This window comes from Copadichromis virginalis, linkage group LG8, assembly GCF_057382275.1.
Source record: "Copadichromis virginalis isolate Kocher_CV1m ecotype Utaka linkage group LG8, C_Virginalis_male_GT1.1, whole genome shotgun sequence".
NCBI lineage: Eukaryota > Metazoa > Chordata > Actinopteri > Cichliformes > Cichlidae > Copadichromis > Copadichromis virginalis.
In genome coordinates, this window is record NC_140625.1 from 12,103,384 (window position 1) to 12,119,069 (window position 15,686).

Here is a 15,686-nt window from a genome sequence, read left to right on the forward strand (position 1 = left end):
CGTGTCAGGGCGAATGTGCAATTATCCAGTTTTTAAAAACGAAAAGACGACTTTTTAACTACAGGGACCACCTCAGTGTCTTGACTTTTTAGTTTCATATTTTTCAAATGCGCTTATGTTAATTTTACTTTAAGTTTTTATTTTATTTTATTTTTTTATTTTACAAAAACATAGATTAAATAGAATAAATAAGTTAACCTTTTGGCTTAATACGCTTATTGTCAGACGGTCCCTGTAAGGCTGGGGAACGCAAAACATGGCTGTCCATTGACATGGTGAACCTTATGGCATTTTTCATACAGCTTTTCGGACTTTTCTGCCGTTGTACATTTTCACAAACTGGGATTTAACGTAGAGTTTGACTCATCTTATTGCAGACATGGGGCAGCTTTTTTATTTTTATTTTTTGTCGGGCAGCGTGGTGAATTAAGCGTTTTATTTTGCCATGTCATCGTTATTTCCCGTACTAAAATGTACAGCTCACCGTCCGACAACGGACTCGTGCAGTCGGAGGAATGTTCTGGCAGCAGCGGCCTTTTGCTTCGGCATAACCGTAAACCCAGCTGGAGGCAGGAGGCAGACAGTATCGTTAGCCTGCTAAACTTGGCGACTGAAGAGGACGACGAAGTCCAGTTTGACAGTAAGCAGATTTTCGTTGCTGTGTTTTACAACTGCTAAACTCAAAGGTTTTGTTTACACCGGTGTCAACCAAACGTCCGTGACGGTTGTCCACATTGATTGAGTGAAATGTGAGTTTTGGAGTTGTCGAAAGTCCACACCTGCATTTTTACTTATGTAATATAGCAGGGGCGTAGCTAAGAAGTTAAGAGTCCGTGTGACAAGCCATCCTCTGAGAGACCGTTTATTTTAACTGCATGAACAATTTTAAGGATCAGCTTTAGTCTTCAGCAGAGGCGGAGCCAGACATTTGAAACACCCGGGGCTTAGCCCTAAAGGGTAGTATGCATGTGGTATTTTTTTTTTTTTTTTTTTTTGGGGGGGTGGGGTTAGAAATGACTGAAAGATTAATAGGCTCTGTTTTGAGTTTTGTTCAAAAAAGAATGACTTCATATAGGGAAAAATATATATCACATGTGCAGGACATCTTAAACTAGTTTTTTAATTAAGCAGCAAGGCAGAACAAAGTCGGGGCTGTATCAAGACACAGGGACTAAACCCCAATTCAACCAGGCAGAACTGATCCTGAATTAAAACAGGACTACAACAGTTCAAAATCAGGACTACTGAGGACTTAACCAAGACAGAACCAGAATCAGAACTAGATGATAGTAGCACTAAAAATCATCATAGACCTGCACTACACTTATTTTTTTAATTCTACCAAAGTACAATATTTAGATTGAGAAAAGTTTATATAATTATTTATCCTTGTTGTGCGAACAAGCCTGCATAACTTAATAAATATAGAATTTGAAAAATAGCAAACCTAAAAAGAAACACTAGGTACGAGATACATGAGGACCTATGATACGGTGATACTTTTGACAAATGACCATTTGACTAACATGTGTGTCTCACCTGCTCTTGTTCATCTCTGTTCTGTCCTCATTCTCCATCTCCCTCTCTGTTCCTCTCTCTCCCCCTTTGTGCTGACAATCATCAAATATACAGTTGAAACCACATATTTATGTACTGTTCAGATCAAAACACAAACACTTTTTAATTGTAACATCAAATCGGACTAAATGTTTATTTTTTTAGATTGATAAATATAAAAAACATATTTGTTAACTTTAAGAGTAAAGAGAGAAACTATCTGTATTTCTTAATTGCAAATGGCACCAAATTGTATTCAAACTGAGCCACACTTATGGAGCTCCACAGTTCTTTTCCTGGTGTTTTGGTTGACATCTCTTGATTTTCCCATTTCAAAAAAACAGGCTCTGTGTTTTGCCTTATATGCATCCACAGCTGTGCCACCAGTTTACTCACATGGACTCTACTAACCTATCAGAAGCTTCTTCAGCTCAGAATGGAATCGTCTGGAGTTTTCTTATTAATTAACAATAAACTTAGTGTATATGTACTCCTAAATTTGATCAAAGTGATAAAAAATAGACAGCTCTGTCTCTCTTTATTCTGACATTTAACTAATTCAAAAGATATTTCAATATTTATCTAAAACAAAAGTTTACTCTAAATTGATGTTGTACAGTAAAAATGTTTTAGGTTTTCTCCCTAAAGTGTATGTAAATATCTGGTTACAAATGTGAATATCCTGCTGTGTACTGAAATCCCTCTTGTTTTGCATAGAAATATACTGAACAACATACAAAGCATAATATATAAAATAACATTTACCTGAGTTTTTTCTTTGAAAGAAGCCTCTAATGTCCATTCTTATATTTCAGTACATAACTGAAACCGATTTAGTCGGGGAGGGTAAGAACTGAAAATATGAAATAAACACACGTAAGCTAAGACTCTAAAAAAATAGCATTTGTTCGGCTTTTCATTTCGCCATTTGTTGATTCACTTGAAGAGCGAGTAACGTAATATTGGTCAAGTGATCAGTTTGATATCAATCTTTCGTGATGCACCGTCATATTTACATTATTTGTACGGTATGAATGATTTTCTTTGGTAACTGGTCAAACTTAAGCTCTCCTTAGTATGCCTGGCTCCGTTTCTCCAACAGCGCACACAGGCAGCAGCTGCCCCGCCCCCTCGCTCAGTCACTTAGTGCCTGAGCTCGGATCATACCAATATCAGGGGGGATTCACGCACAGTCGTAAATTCCCACAGTGTGCACTATGTGCTTCGAATATTGTGTGTACTTTTTGTTTTATACAGTTGTCAGCCAGGCATCTAACTATGAAAAAATTACACTCCAAAAGACCCCGGGCTTCTGACAAAACAACCCGGGCTTCTGACAAAACAACCCGGGCTTAAGCCCAGTAAGCCACCCCCACGCTCCGCCCCTGGTCTTCAGCCTCAGCCTCCAGTCATGATATCGTGCACAGTACCCTCCAATAAGTATTAATTGAATATGGTGCTTGCAAGCATATTCAATCTTTTCACCTTTGCAAAACCCATTTGAGCTGGGTATGCATTAAAATGTTAACTTAAAAAGCAATCTCATTAGTTGGATGACGTATTGTAGTATCCATTGTTTGAGTTTCCTTTTACTTGAAGCAATCAAAGTAGCATGAATTAGTACAGACATTAAAAAATAATACAAACACTCCCTTTATTGTGGATAGCTGGTACCCAGCCAGATCCACTTATACTTAAGTATAGTGGCAGCTGTCCTGTTTAAGGCATGTTTAGAGTGAAATGAATTCTGTTAAATGCTACCATTTACCTCAGTGATTGTATTAGATTTAGGATTTGAAATAAACTTCAGTGAATGTGGCCAAAAGAAGAAGCTACCGTAGCTTTATAACTTTTGCTGATTTTGATTGCATGTAAGCTTCCTCTACTTTTGCTGTCTTCATCCTGCACTCTCTCCTTCTCACCCTCTCTATCCTCCTCCCTCAGGCTTTGTGCTGTCACCAAAATGTAAATGTGACAGTGAAACAAAATGTACAACAACAACAATAAAAGCAGGATTTACATCGTTTTATGATAGTATTCTAATTGAATATAGGCTTCCACTGCCCGTTGATAGCTAACATCCTTCTGGCTTGCTCTGGAGTGCTGTTGTGCTGTAAACAAATAATGAAGCCCAATTCAAGCAGAATGGGAATAAAATAAACTACACTGGCTCCTTGGCTGGCATAAAGCGATATGGCAGTAGACTTATGGACAGCTAATAATCTTTAGCGCTCTAGCCTACATCGGCTAAGGTTTGTGATGCTATTTAGAGAATTTGGTGATGAAAATTAGGGGTGCTTGTCCCCCCACCAGAAAGGCTCCAAACCCTTTGAAATACACTCGTATATATTTGTGTGTTTGAGGTCTCATTTATGTTTTGGGTTTTGAGGTATGTGCGGCTGAAATGCCTGACTGAATTAAAGCAACCATACCTATTTATGCATGGCCTATCCCTTTAGTTCTTAGTGTCACAGAGAGAAATAATAGTCTTTACATGTGAATTTACTCCATAGAGCCTTCAAATAAAGTGAGTCACAAAGAGGCAGGTCTAGCCTGACCTTCCTCCTTTACATAAACAGGATTTAAAATACACCTGGTTAATGTTTGCTTCACACGTCAGGCCCTCCCTGTGTACGAATTCTGCAATATTATAAAATGAGAGTGACGACGGAGACCATGCAAAGACCCCTACATGCACATCTTCTCCTAAGCTCAGTCATTTTGTGCGATAGGTGGAGGGGGGCCTGTGTCCACTGGATAAGGCAGATAAGCATTACTGTTGTGCACACCCCCTTATGCATAAACAAGATGAGCAAATTTTTTCTTGAAGTTGAATCATTAGTGTAGCTCTGAGGCCTTAATATTGCACCGAAAGGGTTTTCACACAGAAGAATGGATATAGGAGAAAGAAACATTGTAGAAATTATAGCAAAAGTTATTGAAGAAGGTAAGACAGCTGTGTCAGAAATCTACTCTGTGAACTTTACAGAACAGTCAGCTGCTTTCACAAGTGCTTATTTGATCTCATTTTCAGTGTTTTTCTTTCTTTTTGTCCTATGTTTAGCTTCAGACACAGACGATAACCGTGAGGTGTTGATGGCTGGTAGGCATTATCCGTCAATCCAAGAGTTTGCCTCAGCCATCCCCAACCACCTTCTCCTCGGGTCTTTGCTCGAGCACCTGTGCTTTGTTTACGAGAGCAATCCAGCTCGCTCACGCATGCTGTTTAAAGGTAGCCATCGAGATCCTATACTAAGAACTGACATTTAGTTAGAAGAGAAATCCAAATACAGTTCATGTTTAGCATTTGGTTCATGTGTCACATAGGTTTAAGTATTTTATTGCTCCTCTCACAGTCATAGGTCAGCGTTTAGCTGCCATGAATCTCCTTTCACCTCTGGCAATAAGTGATGAATTCAGCACCGTCAGACTCCAGCATAACCGGGCCTTCACCGAGCTGCTTAATGCTGCCAGCTCCTCACTCTACCCTCAGGTAAGTGGATCTGTTGCCAGCACCTACACTGCGTGCTTGGAGTCAGTATGTTAGTTCTAATCAACATTTTTGAGCAAATTCTGTACTTTGATAAACCTTCTTTGCCGCCTGCTGTGTCAAAGAGTGATCATTGTGATTATCCTCGTCTTGGTTTGCAGGGCCTCGGAACAAACGCACACAATCCTTCTCTAAGGTAAATTGTATTTGGATTTTTTTCTGATGCATGTGTTCAAAAGCATATTTCAGTACATTTTTAAGGAAGCCTGTTTGTGCCTTAAGCAGACCTAAGGAGGGACTGTTTCAAGCGCAGACATCACGGTATCTCAGTGAGTTCGAAGAAATCTGTAGACTTGGGAAAGGATCATATGGAAACGTATTTAAGGTATATATATAATTTTTGTGACATTCTTTAAGAAACTCTTCTAAACTTTTCATTTTTCCTCACAATTTCATTGTACATGTACAATGACAAGAAAGGTCTATTCTGTTCTAAAACTGGATTTGAGTTAAATCATTGTGTTATCGTTGATAGGTTATGAACAAATTGGATGGACAGTATTATGCGATGAAGAAAATTCTCATCAAAAAAGTTTCAAAGGAAGACTGTATGAAGGTAAGCCTTCTGAGCTGTGCTCATTAGAACACTTATGTAACTTAAATACAGAGATATGAAGTACCCGCTTTAACTTGTTTTACTTGCTGTAGGTCCTTAGGGAGGTCAAAATGTTGTCCAGCTTGCAGCATGTAAATGTTGTGGGCTATCACACCGCATGGATGGAACATGTCCAGCCTGCAGCATGTGAGTATTTCAACTCTGTCCTGCACATGTTTGCTTGGAAGAAATGCATGATGGGACCGCTGATGGAGACTTTGTGTGTAAACTGTCTTTGTTGCAGATCCTGAGTCAAACTTGCCTGCACTAGAATCTGCTGGACGACAAGACAGGTAGGCAGTGTGATTATTATCCGTTTTGGCTTTGTGATTTATTAGGTTGTTGATAATTACAGTGTTACTATTATTCTCATTTATGGGCTCAAATTTTCGTTTCGAGGGTGTGCTAGAATAGATTTGCAGGCGTTAATCTTCAGATGGTACACAGATACAGCATTACTTCTCACCTTATGTGTGCAATGCTGTTTGTTTGCTCCCTTCCTGAATCCCTAATGTGTTCCGACTGGTCAGTTGGCACGATATTTCCACAGTATAACGGTTTAACGTTTTCCTAACAACAAAGGATTCCTGGTTTTAATCCTAGGAGGAGACACAAATGCCATGGGTGGGTGTGCTAAATTAGATGCTGAGCTACCCATTGTAACCCTTTAGGGACTAGCCAAAAGTAACTTTTCGTCAGTGGTTACTAAAAAGACAACAATTTAAAATAAGCAGAAAGGTTTCCTCTTGCTTCTAATGTCCTCTCTGTGCAGTTTTTATACAATTTTTAAAAAACCTAACAAAACAAAAAAACAGCACTTATGTAATCTTTAGCTGATTATATTAATAGTTATTTTTTCAGACCACATTACTGTTATATTAAGGGTTTTAGTTATGAGCAGCAAATTGGCACATGATTTGGAATATGGCTTCTGGTTTAAATTTGTCTCAGTGAGCCAAGTTTGTTTGACTGTTTCATTTTTATGTTGTCTGTGAACAGAAACAGAAAAATCTACCTGTATAAATGAGAACAGATTTATTGGGAATATTGCTTGACTAAAATTTTGTTACCGGTAGTGTGAACAAAGGCATATGGGAGAGAAGCAAACCTAATGTTAACCATATTACTGTCACACTTTCCTCCTCTTGTTGGAACGTTGCCATCTGGATTTAGTTGACTCAGGTGCTTAAAGTAGCTACCAAGTAGGCATCTTGCCAATGTGTTACATAGTAGCATAGGTAACAGAAGAAAAGACTGGATTACAAACCAGATATTTAAGGCAGTTCAGTAGCATTGTTTTGTGTGCGAGTAAATAACTCCATTTGTGGCCTATGTAAATGTTTTACAAGTATAGGCTATACAAATTATGAACGGCATTATTAAACTCTCTGGGGAAATGTCATTTTTTTTCATTATTTCACAAGTGTTGTTAAACAGAGAAATTGTCCCACCATGGTGTCTCTCTCTGTGGGGATTGTGTTCTTTATAATGTGTGCCTCTCCCTTCTTTCTTGAAACATAATCAGCATCTCTGAGGTTGTCCTTAGCATACTTCAGTCTGACTTGTAGGTGTCTCTAATGCAGAAGTTGAGTTTTTCTTGGGCTGCAACCTCATAGTCCATTCCTGTGTATGGCTCTATTGGATTACTTCTTCTTTTTTTTTTTGACACTGTAATTTTTATTGATAGTTTTGTCACAGTTTAAACATAGACATGTATTGCATTACAGGAGAAATAACCATGCAAGCACACAGTCAAAACAAACAGAACTAAAGCGAACAAAAGGTGTGGGTGCCAATTCTAATCAACTACCGTATGCATGCCTGCCTTTACTCCGCAGCATACATACTCCAGCTTATATACGTACTTTTATACGGGCATGCATCAATAGATATACAGAGTCATAGACCTTAAATGTTTTGTTCGTTCATTAATTTTCCTTGGTGCCATATAATGTCCACTTCTCCCACTTAGCAACGAAAATATCTTCCTTTAATCTGAGAATGTAAGTCATTTTTTCCATTGCATAGATTTCTCCAACAATATTTAACCAGTCTTTTGATGAAGGCGGATCCAGTTTGTACCAGTTTCTTGTTATAGCTTTCTTTGCAGCTATCAATAGGATTTTTGTCAAATACAAGTCGTCGTACAGAACATACTCTCTAATATTCCCAAGATATACAGTTTTAAAATTGTGTGGTAATTGATAGCCCAAGATATTGCCTATTACAAGAGTCACGTTCTTCCAAAAATTATGCAGTTTCAGGCACTCCCAAAACACGTGCGTATGGTGTGCTTCCATGTTACCACATCTTCTCCAGCATGGCAAACTGTCTTGAGTCTTTTTACTTTTGATTTTTGGTGTAATAAAGAATCGAGTAAGGTGTTTCCACCCAAATTCTCTCCAGCATCTTGAGTTAGTCGTTGTGTTCTGGGTTTCACACATATCTAACCATTCCTCAGTTGAGATATCAGTTTTTATTTCCTGCTCCCATTTCTTTTTTATGTATTCAGTTGATGTTGCCGTGTTCTCTCTTAGATTTTTATATAGTACAGAAATCTCCTTGAATTGGAGGCCCTATTGGATTACTTCTTGAAGTCTACCATTCCCGACATGGCTAAGTCATTCATTGGTGTCTTGGCAGTTGTTTTGGGGTCTTTAGACACGTCTCCCTCTAGTTTTCTTTCCACAGTCTTTGAGATCTTTCACTTTCTACCTCTACCAGGCTCGTTCTTTACTGTGTGACTCTCCTTATATTTCTTGGTGATGCTTTTCACTCCAGTTCTTGATGCTTCAAAATGCTGTGATAATTTTGTATAGCCATCTCCTTATTGGTAAGCATCAACAATTCTTTTCTCAAGTCTAAACTGATTTTATTTGTCTTTGGCATAATGCTTTCTCATGTGACAGCTAAAACTCTTGCTGAAGTTTTAACTGTGTAAATTAGAAGATAACCCTTAGATTTAACTTGATTTTACAAGCTTTGAGTATTACAGAGTTACATCATTGCACAGCAATGGTTTGTGCTATGGCTCAATAAAAAGGTCAGTTTTTCAGGAGTCTGATAATGTTGTTTTCTTTTTCTTTTTTTTCTGAAAGAAATCTGGATTTTGTAAATGGTTTTCTTGGGAACACATACATTATGTATGTTTATCCTAGAAACCCTATGTTGATTTCTTTATGTACTAGGTTTCTGACTTGTTGTGTTTAAAAGCATTTGGGAAAATTTTGACAAAACTAATAATTTTCTCCTGCTTTTGTAAAATTACCTTGAAGTGGAACACTTTGGATGAATTGCTGACTTCAATTCAGAGCACAAGTAACATTATTCTTGATTATGTGTAGAAATACCATTAAAGGTGGGCTATTTATTGCAGGTCTTGGCATAAAGTCTGTGTGACTAGTGAACAGTGTTGGTCAAGTTACTTGAAAAAAGTAATCAGTAACTAATTACTGATTACTTCCCCAAAAAAGTAATCCCGTTACTTTACTGACTACTTATTTTCAAAAGTAATTAATTACTTAGTTACTTTTTAAAAACACGATTTACAACCTGAATAGGTGATAAAGCGATAGATCTTTCAGCCCAATTCTACTTTTTCTACATAATCCATCATACAAAATGTAATCAAATGGAAAAGTCCCTTTTTAAAACTTGTTTTATTAGTTTTAATCTTTTAACTTTATGCATCAAGCAAAAATGTAATTATATGCAACATTCTCTGACTGGAAGAAATTTGTTTAATATTTAAACCTATTTTCTGCACATTCCAGCACATAAAAAGTGTTTACACTCAGTCTTTCAAATAGATGCAAGTAAAACACAGCAGAGAATAAATAAAATCAAAGACTAGCGGTCCTTTTGCTCTATTTTCACCTGTAAAGCAGGAGCGGGGTACGCGGAGGTTTACCCTGGTGCAGGTGTGCCGCAGCGGTCAGTGGAAGGATACGGCAGTTTCTCTGTGAATTTCCCATTACGTGGTAGCGCACTCGGAGCTTGCTTGGAAGCTCACTCACATGTACTGTACCAATGTACCTGCACATGTGATGTGACAATAAAAGTGATTTGATTTGATTTGATTTGAAGTTTAGGGTTTTTTTTCGCTGTAAAAAGAAGTTTTCTTCCCACGCACAACGGACACTAATGTTTTTGTCACTTTTTATCAAACTTAAAGTAAGGTCAGTACTTCCACGCTTTAAATGCTGCACGCTCATACTCTCTCCAGTACTCGATATATGATCCACTGTTGATCTGCACACAGCTGTTGTCATGAATGTCGCACTCGCTTACGTCACTGTCATGAGACATTCTCGCAAAAAAAAATCACGGTTGTAGTAACGCAGTAACGCAGCGTTCCTACGGGAAAGTAACGGTAATCTAATTACCGTTTTTGCAATAGTAATCCCTTACTTTACTCGTTACTCGAAAAAAGTAATCTGATTACAGTAACTGCCCATCTCTGCTAGTGAATGACTAGATATCTCGAGGCATGTACAGGCAGCACTAGTAATTAGTTTGTGAACTTGCACTAAGTCTGTCTCGACTCTTTCATTTACAGCCTTGATGAAAGTGGGGAGAAGAACACCAGCAGTTCCTCTATAGTTTTTCAGAGCCACAGTCAAACACCCGCAGAGACTGCTTCAAGTGCCAAAGTACCTCAGAGAGACACGCAGCCTATAAAAGCCTTAGTTCCCACCCAGGAGGGACAGGTGGTGTGTCCCAAGACGATGCGTCGCATCCCAGAGAACTATGTCCCTTGCGTTTTTCTGGGACAGCAAGGTCCCATTAAGGCCTCCAAGTGTCCTGCCATGGGTTGGGACGCTTCAGCAGTTTTGGATGAGGAGTCCAGTAGGAGTAGCATGGAACTAAACAACAACTCCTGCATTGACAAGGAGTGTCATCAGTGGACTGAGAAGCGTCCAACGAGGCCTTCTAAAGAGGTAGGTGATTTAAAAAAACAACAACAAAAAACCCAAACTTTCTTGGATTTAAAAAAGCTAATTAAACTAATTTCAGATACTGAGGTAAGTGTATGTAGAAGTCATAAGTTCAGGCTTCAGACTGATCTAAATTATAATATTTATAATTATTTTATTTTTATAATTTTTCACAGTTTTCACACGGATGTCAGTGAGATTGAATATCAGTAATATGATCATCTCCAGCACACTGCTCTCGAACAGTGCATTCCTATCAGAGAATAAACTGAAAGGGTATACCTAGTTTAAGATAATTTTATATAGGCTTGCAAAGCAACGCTAGTAAAGCCCATAAATTATAATAAATAATAGACATGAAGGTGGAAATGAGCAATAGGAGTTTTTTCTTTTTCTTTATTGCAAAAAAGAAAAGCAGAGGATGTAACTTTTCTGTTATGGCATATCTGCAGGTGCACTTCCACCTGATGCTTTATATCCAGATGCAACTATGTGAGCGCTCCCTAAAAGACTGGATCTCTGAGAGGAACGCCAAGCCCAAAGAGGAACAAATCTCAAGATGTAATTTCTCAGTTATACATCCATGTTTATTTCAGATTACTTACAGCCCAGAGCTTCATGTTGCTTATAATATATGCAGATAATATTTTTAGGGGTATTCTGAGATAGAAAATCTTTTTGGGGGAGGGGAATAAATAGATGTATTTTCTGTTTTCAGGTCCTTATGCCTGTATTGATACTGAACACACGCTCAGACTGCTAAGACACATACTTGAAGGTGTGGAGTACATTCACTCCAATGGAATCATGCACAGGGACCTGAAGGTATGATTTCTCTTTTCTTTCTTTCATCCACACCTCTGTTACTTTAAGGTTAGTCAGCGGTTTGATGCAAAAGTTTAAAGTCAGGTGGAGTTTGAACTGGTGTCAGGTTGGAGTAATATGAAATTATTATTTTACATATTCCTGTTCACTGTCTGTCACAAAGGAGATGTTGTGTACATTCTCCCAATGGTTGAAGATAAATTTGTACAGCTTGTCAGGAAGGATTTTCCTCGTTTCTTCTTTCTTGCCTCTGACGTGTGTTAGATAAATGTCACTCTTACAAATATCCTGAAGTCTCCTTGGCTGTCGAGTTAGGTTCATGAGGTAGTCTCTCTGTTTAAAGAAACATGGTTTTGTTAAGGTTAAGGGCAGGTGGCCTTTTTGGTTGTAGACAATAAGCGGTGAGGTCAGGCTGAGGAGCTTCACTAGCAGAGAAACATTTCTCACATTAGGCATGTTGTTCAGGAAAAGGTACAGACAGTTCTCCCCTGCTTCGCTTAGCTTATACATGCTAGCTCCGTAGCTCAGCAGCAGGTCTACGAGCTCCTCGTTTCCCATGCTACATGCCTCGTGTAAAGGTGTCATGCCAGCGTTGTTCACTGCATTGGGCTCCGCGCCTTGTTCGAGCAGCTCAGTGATGCTGCTAATGGCGTCTTCTGGGGTTTTAGTGGTCTTTGTAGCCATTGCCACAGCAGCGAGGTGTAGAGGGGTGTTCCCAGTGTGCTGCACTCCCTATTAAAAAGAATAATACAGACTTGTTGAAGGACACAAGATATTTCAACAGTGTTGAGAGCAGAAAGGTTAAAGGAAAACTGAATCACATGCTGCCATTGTGCATCTTTACAAACTTGATCCATGCTTTTGGATGGGAAGGGGCTTTTTATAACCACAGCATATATAATTGAGTGAGTATGTAATTAAGATTGTAAGTAAATATTTAATTAATGATAAGTTGGTGTTGACAGTTATAATTAACTTTTCCTATGTCTTATTATCCATAAAGCACAGTTGATTAAAAAAACAAACAAACAAACATAATACTGAATATCAAATTCTCAAACAATACAAACCATGTTAACATTTGCGCCATGCCTGAGCAGACTGGCAATAATATTCTTATGCAGTATCCCAGCAGCCATATGCAGAGGTGCCATCCCACTGCCATCCACAGCATTAACATCGGCACCATAGCACGCCAGTATTTGGACAGCAGATAGTGCTCTGTAGCGTACTGATATGTGAAGAGCTGTCTGGTGGCCTTTTCTCTCCACCTACAGATGAACCACAATTTAACCAGTATTTATCTTAAAGCAGAATTTACTTCCACAGACTTATTACAGTATGCTGACTTTGACGTTGTTGGTAGCCCTTTTGCATGTTGAACATCAAAGTTAGGAGATTGTAAGAAGCAGCTAGACATCTATTTGCCTACATGGAAAACTCACCTTAGCATTGATGTTTACACCATGGTCACAGAGGAGCCTTAAACAGGCCTCTGCCTTTGTACACACACCGATCACTTTAGTCTGGAACTTGGAATCTGGTTTTTGGGACGTATTCAGGATGCTTGGCCAACCAATTATCACCAAGTGCAGCGGGGTTCGACCAAGCATATCTCTGTGACAGAGGTAAAGGTGAAGACATGGAGAACAGAAGACTTTTAACAGAAAGTACATTATTTTTCTTGTTCTCAACCCCCTATAAAATAATTGTATGATGATCAAATGCTTCAGGAAGTATTAGGTGATTCTACCTGAGTTAGATGTCAGGTTTTAGTGCTTACATCCATACCTCAATTCAGTGTCTGCTCCTGCAGACAGAAGACTCTGCATGCTTTGGATTTTTCTGTAAGAGGCAGCCAGGTGAAGGGGAAGAATAGCAAAGCCCTACCGGGAAAAACGAGTGAAGAAGAAATGGAATAATCATAAATTTAAGTTTCTTGTTTGCCTATAAACAGTTGACATTTATTTGCTATCAAAGTTGTTTTCTTTCTTTGTTTCTGTGAAGTGAGACTTGCTTGCAAGCATAAAAAGATCCTTGCAGTATTTTATAAGATGGTAGCATTGTTGCATTTACCTTGCAGAAGGCTTCTTTATATACTTTGCCTTGTGGCTCAATGAGGAAATTGCTCCCATGTTTCTCAATCAAGTCTTCAATGCGTTGCAAGTCCTCTTCCATGACTGCTGTGTAATATTCATTGCTGTGAATTTTGCTAATGCTACCTCTCTTATCCAAACACTCCTTGTGCTCCTCCAGCATGGTCAAGTGCTGCAAATTCACTGATGTTTTTCATAGAAAGACATCAGGAAGCAATACTTTACGGAAGGGAAGTCGAAAGCTACTTCTGTTTTCTGTGGTTGGTGTTTTTCTAACTTTGATGTGCAGCCTTCCTGTCTGAACTGATAACTTGTTGCTGCACTCGGGGCCAATTTTGGGGGCTTGCTGCATCCGTTCCTGCAACTAACTGTGTTTGCATCACATAGTTACCTTTTATTTACCTGTACTTAAAGTTAAATCTTGATGACTGTGGGGGGATGAAATTGAAAAACAATTGACCATGTTTGGTTACCTTCAATTTTATTTTCATATTTTTACTTTCTCATTTTATTTTTCCATTTTAAGTTATCTTTAGCTAGACTGAGCAAGTGCCGCAGTTGTCTAGCAATCTCATAAATCAGTAAGTTCAGGGAAATAAATGGGGAGAAAATGTAGGTGAAGTCACTACAAATAACGTAAATAAAAAAATGAATACAATTGAAAAGTAATGGAAAAAACAAAATACAGTATAAATAGTCCCATTATTAAAAATATGCTTTCTACTGCATTTAATTGCTTATTTATATATTCTTTTTGTTCACTGGGACAGACTGGATTAATTATTCAATGTATTTTCCCATCAGAGCCTTTATGTGGAAAAAAATTTAAGAAAAAATATTGCACATTTTATGTAAAGTTAGATTCTCTCAAATCATAAGAATGTTTAGTTTTTGTCTTTATTGTATTGCAGATTTCACATAAAAGAATCTGTGTCCTTAGTGACATATGGAACTTAATTATAACCTTTTTTTTTTCTCCCCACAGCCAAGGAACATTTTTCTTCACGGCCATGATTGTCATGTTCGGATTGGGGACTTTGGTTTGGCCTGCAGGGACATCATAGCGGATGGACTCAAAAGCAACACTTCTCCTTACAGCGGTAAGAGTTTACCCACATAACATGGCATGTTTCAGAACCACCAGTAGATGGCAGCGTTTGCTATTTAATGACATTTCTGGTGTTTTCAAGATTGCAGCCATACTTCAGGTGTTGGCACATTTGTGTATGCTGCACCAGAACAACTGAAGGGCTCCAATTATAATTCAAAGGTAATGGACTGCCTTACTTATTAATAATTCATGTTTTCTTTTCATGTAAAAATCATTCTGAAGTGTTAGCAATTTATGATTAGAAATGGTAACATTTTATTAGAATTAATTATTTTTTTCTGTTGTCTTTTAACAACTGTGCTGAACATGAATCTTCATTTGCTGCTCACTCAGTCTGACATGTACAGCATCGGAGTGCTGGCTCTCGAGCTATTCCAGCCTTTTGGTACCGAAATGGAGCGGGTCCGGACACTTGGGGACCTGAGGGAAGGGAAAATCCCTGACTCGTTCTGCCACAGATGGCCAGTTCTGACAAAATACATCATGAATCTCACAGATAAAGAACCCAGTGTTCGTCCCACAGCCAGCCAGCTTCTACAGAGTGAACTCTTCTGCAGTAAAGACAAGGTATGGTGTAATTAAAAGACTATTTCTTTCTTTACTTAAGGAAACAAAGTAAATAAAAGTTACTCATGTAAAGAGTGGATTATGTTTTACTGTTTGAAGTTGTTGAGGTTTTTGTTTTCATAATAATTCCAATCCAGTTTTAAGAATATTCCTCACCCTCAGGTGATCCACGGTTTGCAGAGGAGGGTTGAAGAGCAGGAAGAAGAGATCATGCAGCTGAGGAGACGGATCACTCAGCTCCAGACTTCACAACTCACAGTTAATTTCTCCGAGCTGGAAAACACCTGAGCCTTTGAGGAAAAAAAAAAAAAAAGTTGCTAGCTTAGTGCAAATTAGTGTGTTTGTATGTTTGAATATTTAAGTGTGTCTCATGCATCTGGATTGCAAATACTTTTCTTCATTGAGCAGTTTAATAAAAATTATTTCTAATATATTCGGCAGAGTTTCT

General features: G+C 38.3%; 2 protein-coding genes across 4 annotated transcripts; one reads left to right on the forward strand and one right to left on the reverse strand.

The window, feature by feature from the left end:
- The first annotated feature begins 242 nt into the window (after positions 1-242).
- eif2ak1 (eukaryotic translation initiation factor 2-alpha kinase 1) lies at positions 243-15,669 on the forward strand. 2 transcript variants are annotated; one of them, XM_085465799.1, is made up of 15 exons: positions 243-640; positions 4,622-4,789; positions 4,914-5,050; positions 5,209-5,243; positions 5,330-5,432; positions 5,583-5,663; positions 5,756-5,849; positions 5,947-5,995; positions 10,261-10,642; positions 11,092-11,200; positions 11,358-11,464; positions 14,546-14,660; positions 14,751-14,830; positions 15,005-15,238; positions 15,401-15,669. In XM_085465799.1, the coding sequence occupies exons 1-15, from the start codon at positions 472-474 to the stop codon at positions 15,524-15,526; spliced, it is 1,989 nt and encodes a 662-aa protein (XP_085321925.1). In that variant the 5' UTR covers positions 243-471; the 3' UTR covers positions 15,527-15,669. The 2 variants fall into 2 exon arrangements, with proteins under 2 accessions (XP_085321925.1, XP_085321926.1); XM_085465800.1 differs by having other exon boundaries at positions 5,333-5,432.
- Positions 11,330-14,546, reverse strand: LOC146702801 (ankyrin repeat domain-containing protein 61-like). Of its 2 annotated transcripts, XM_085465805.1 has the most exons (6): positions 13,541-14,546; positions 13,256-13,350; positions 12,910-13,081; positions 12,535-12,735; positions 11,912-12,196; positions 11,330-11,797 (listed from the first exon to the last, which is right to left on the reverse strand). In XM_085465805.1, the coding sequence occupies exons 1-6, from the start codon at positions 13,721-13,723 to the stop codon at positions 11,591-11,593; spliced, it is 1,143 nt and encodes a 380-aa protein (XP_085321931.1). In that variant the 5' UTR covers positions 13,724-14,546; the 3' UTR covers positions 11,330-11,590. The 2 variants fall into 2 exon arrangements, with proteins under 2 accessions (XP_085321931.1, XP_085321930.1); XM_085465804.1 differs by having other exon boundaries at positions 11,330-12,196.
- Positions 15,670-15,686: the final 17 nt, after the last annotated feature.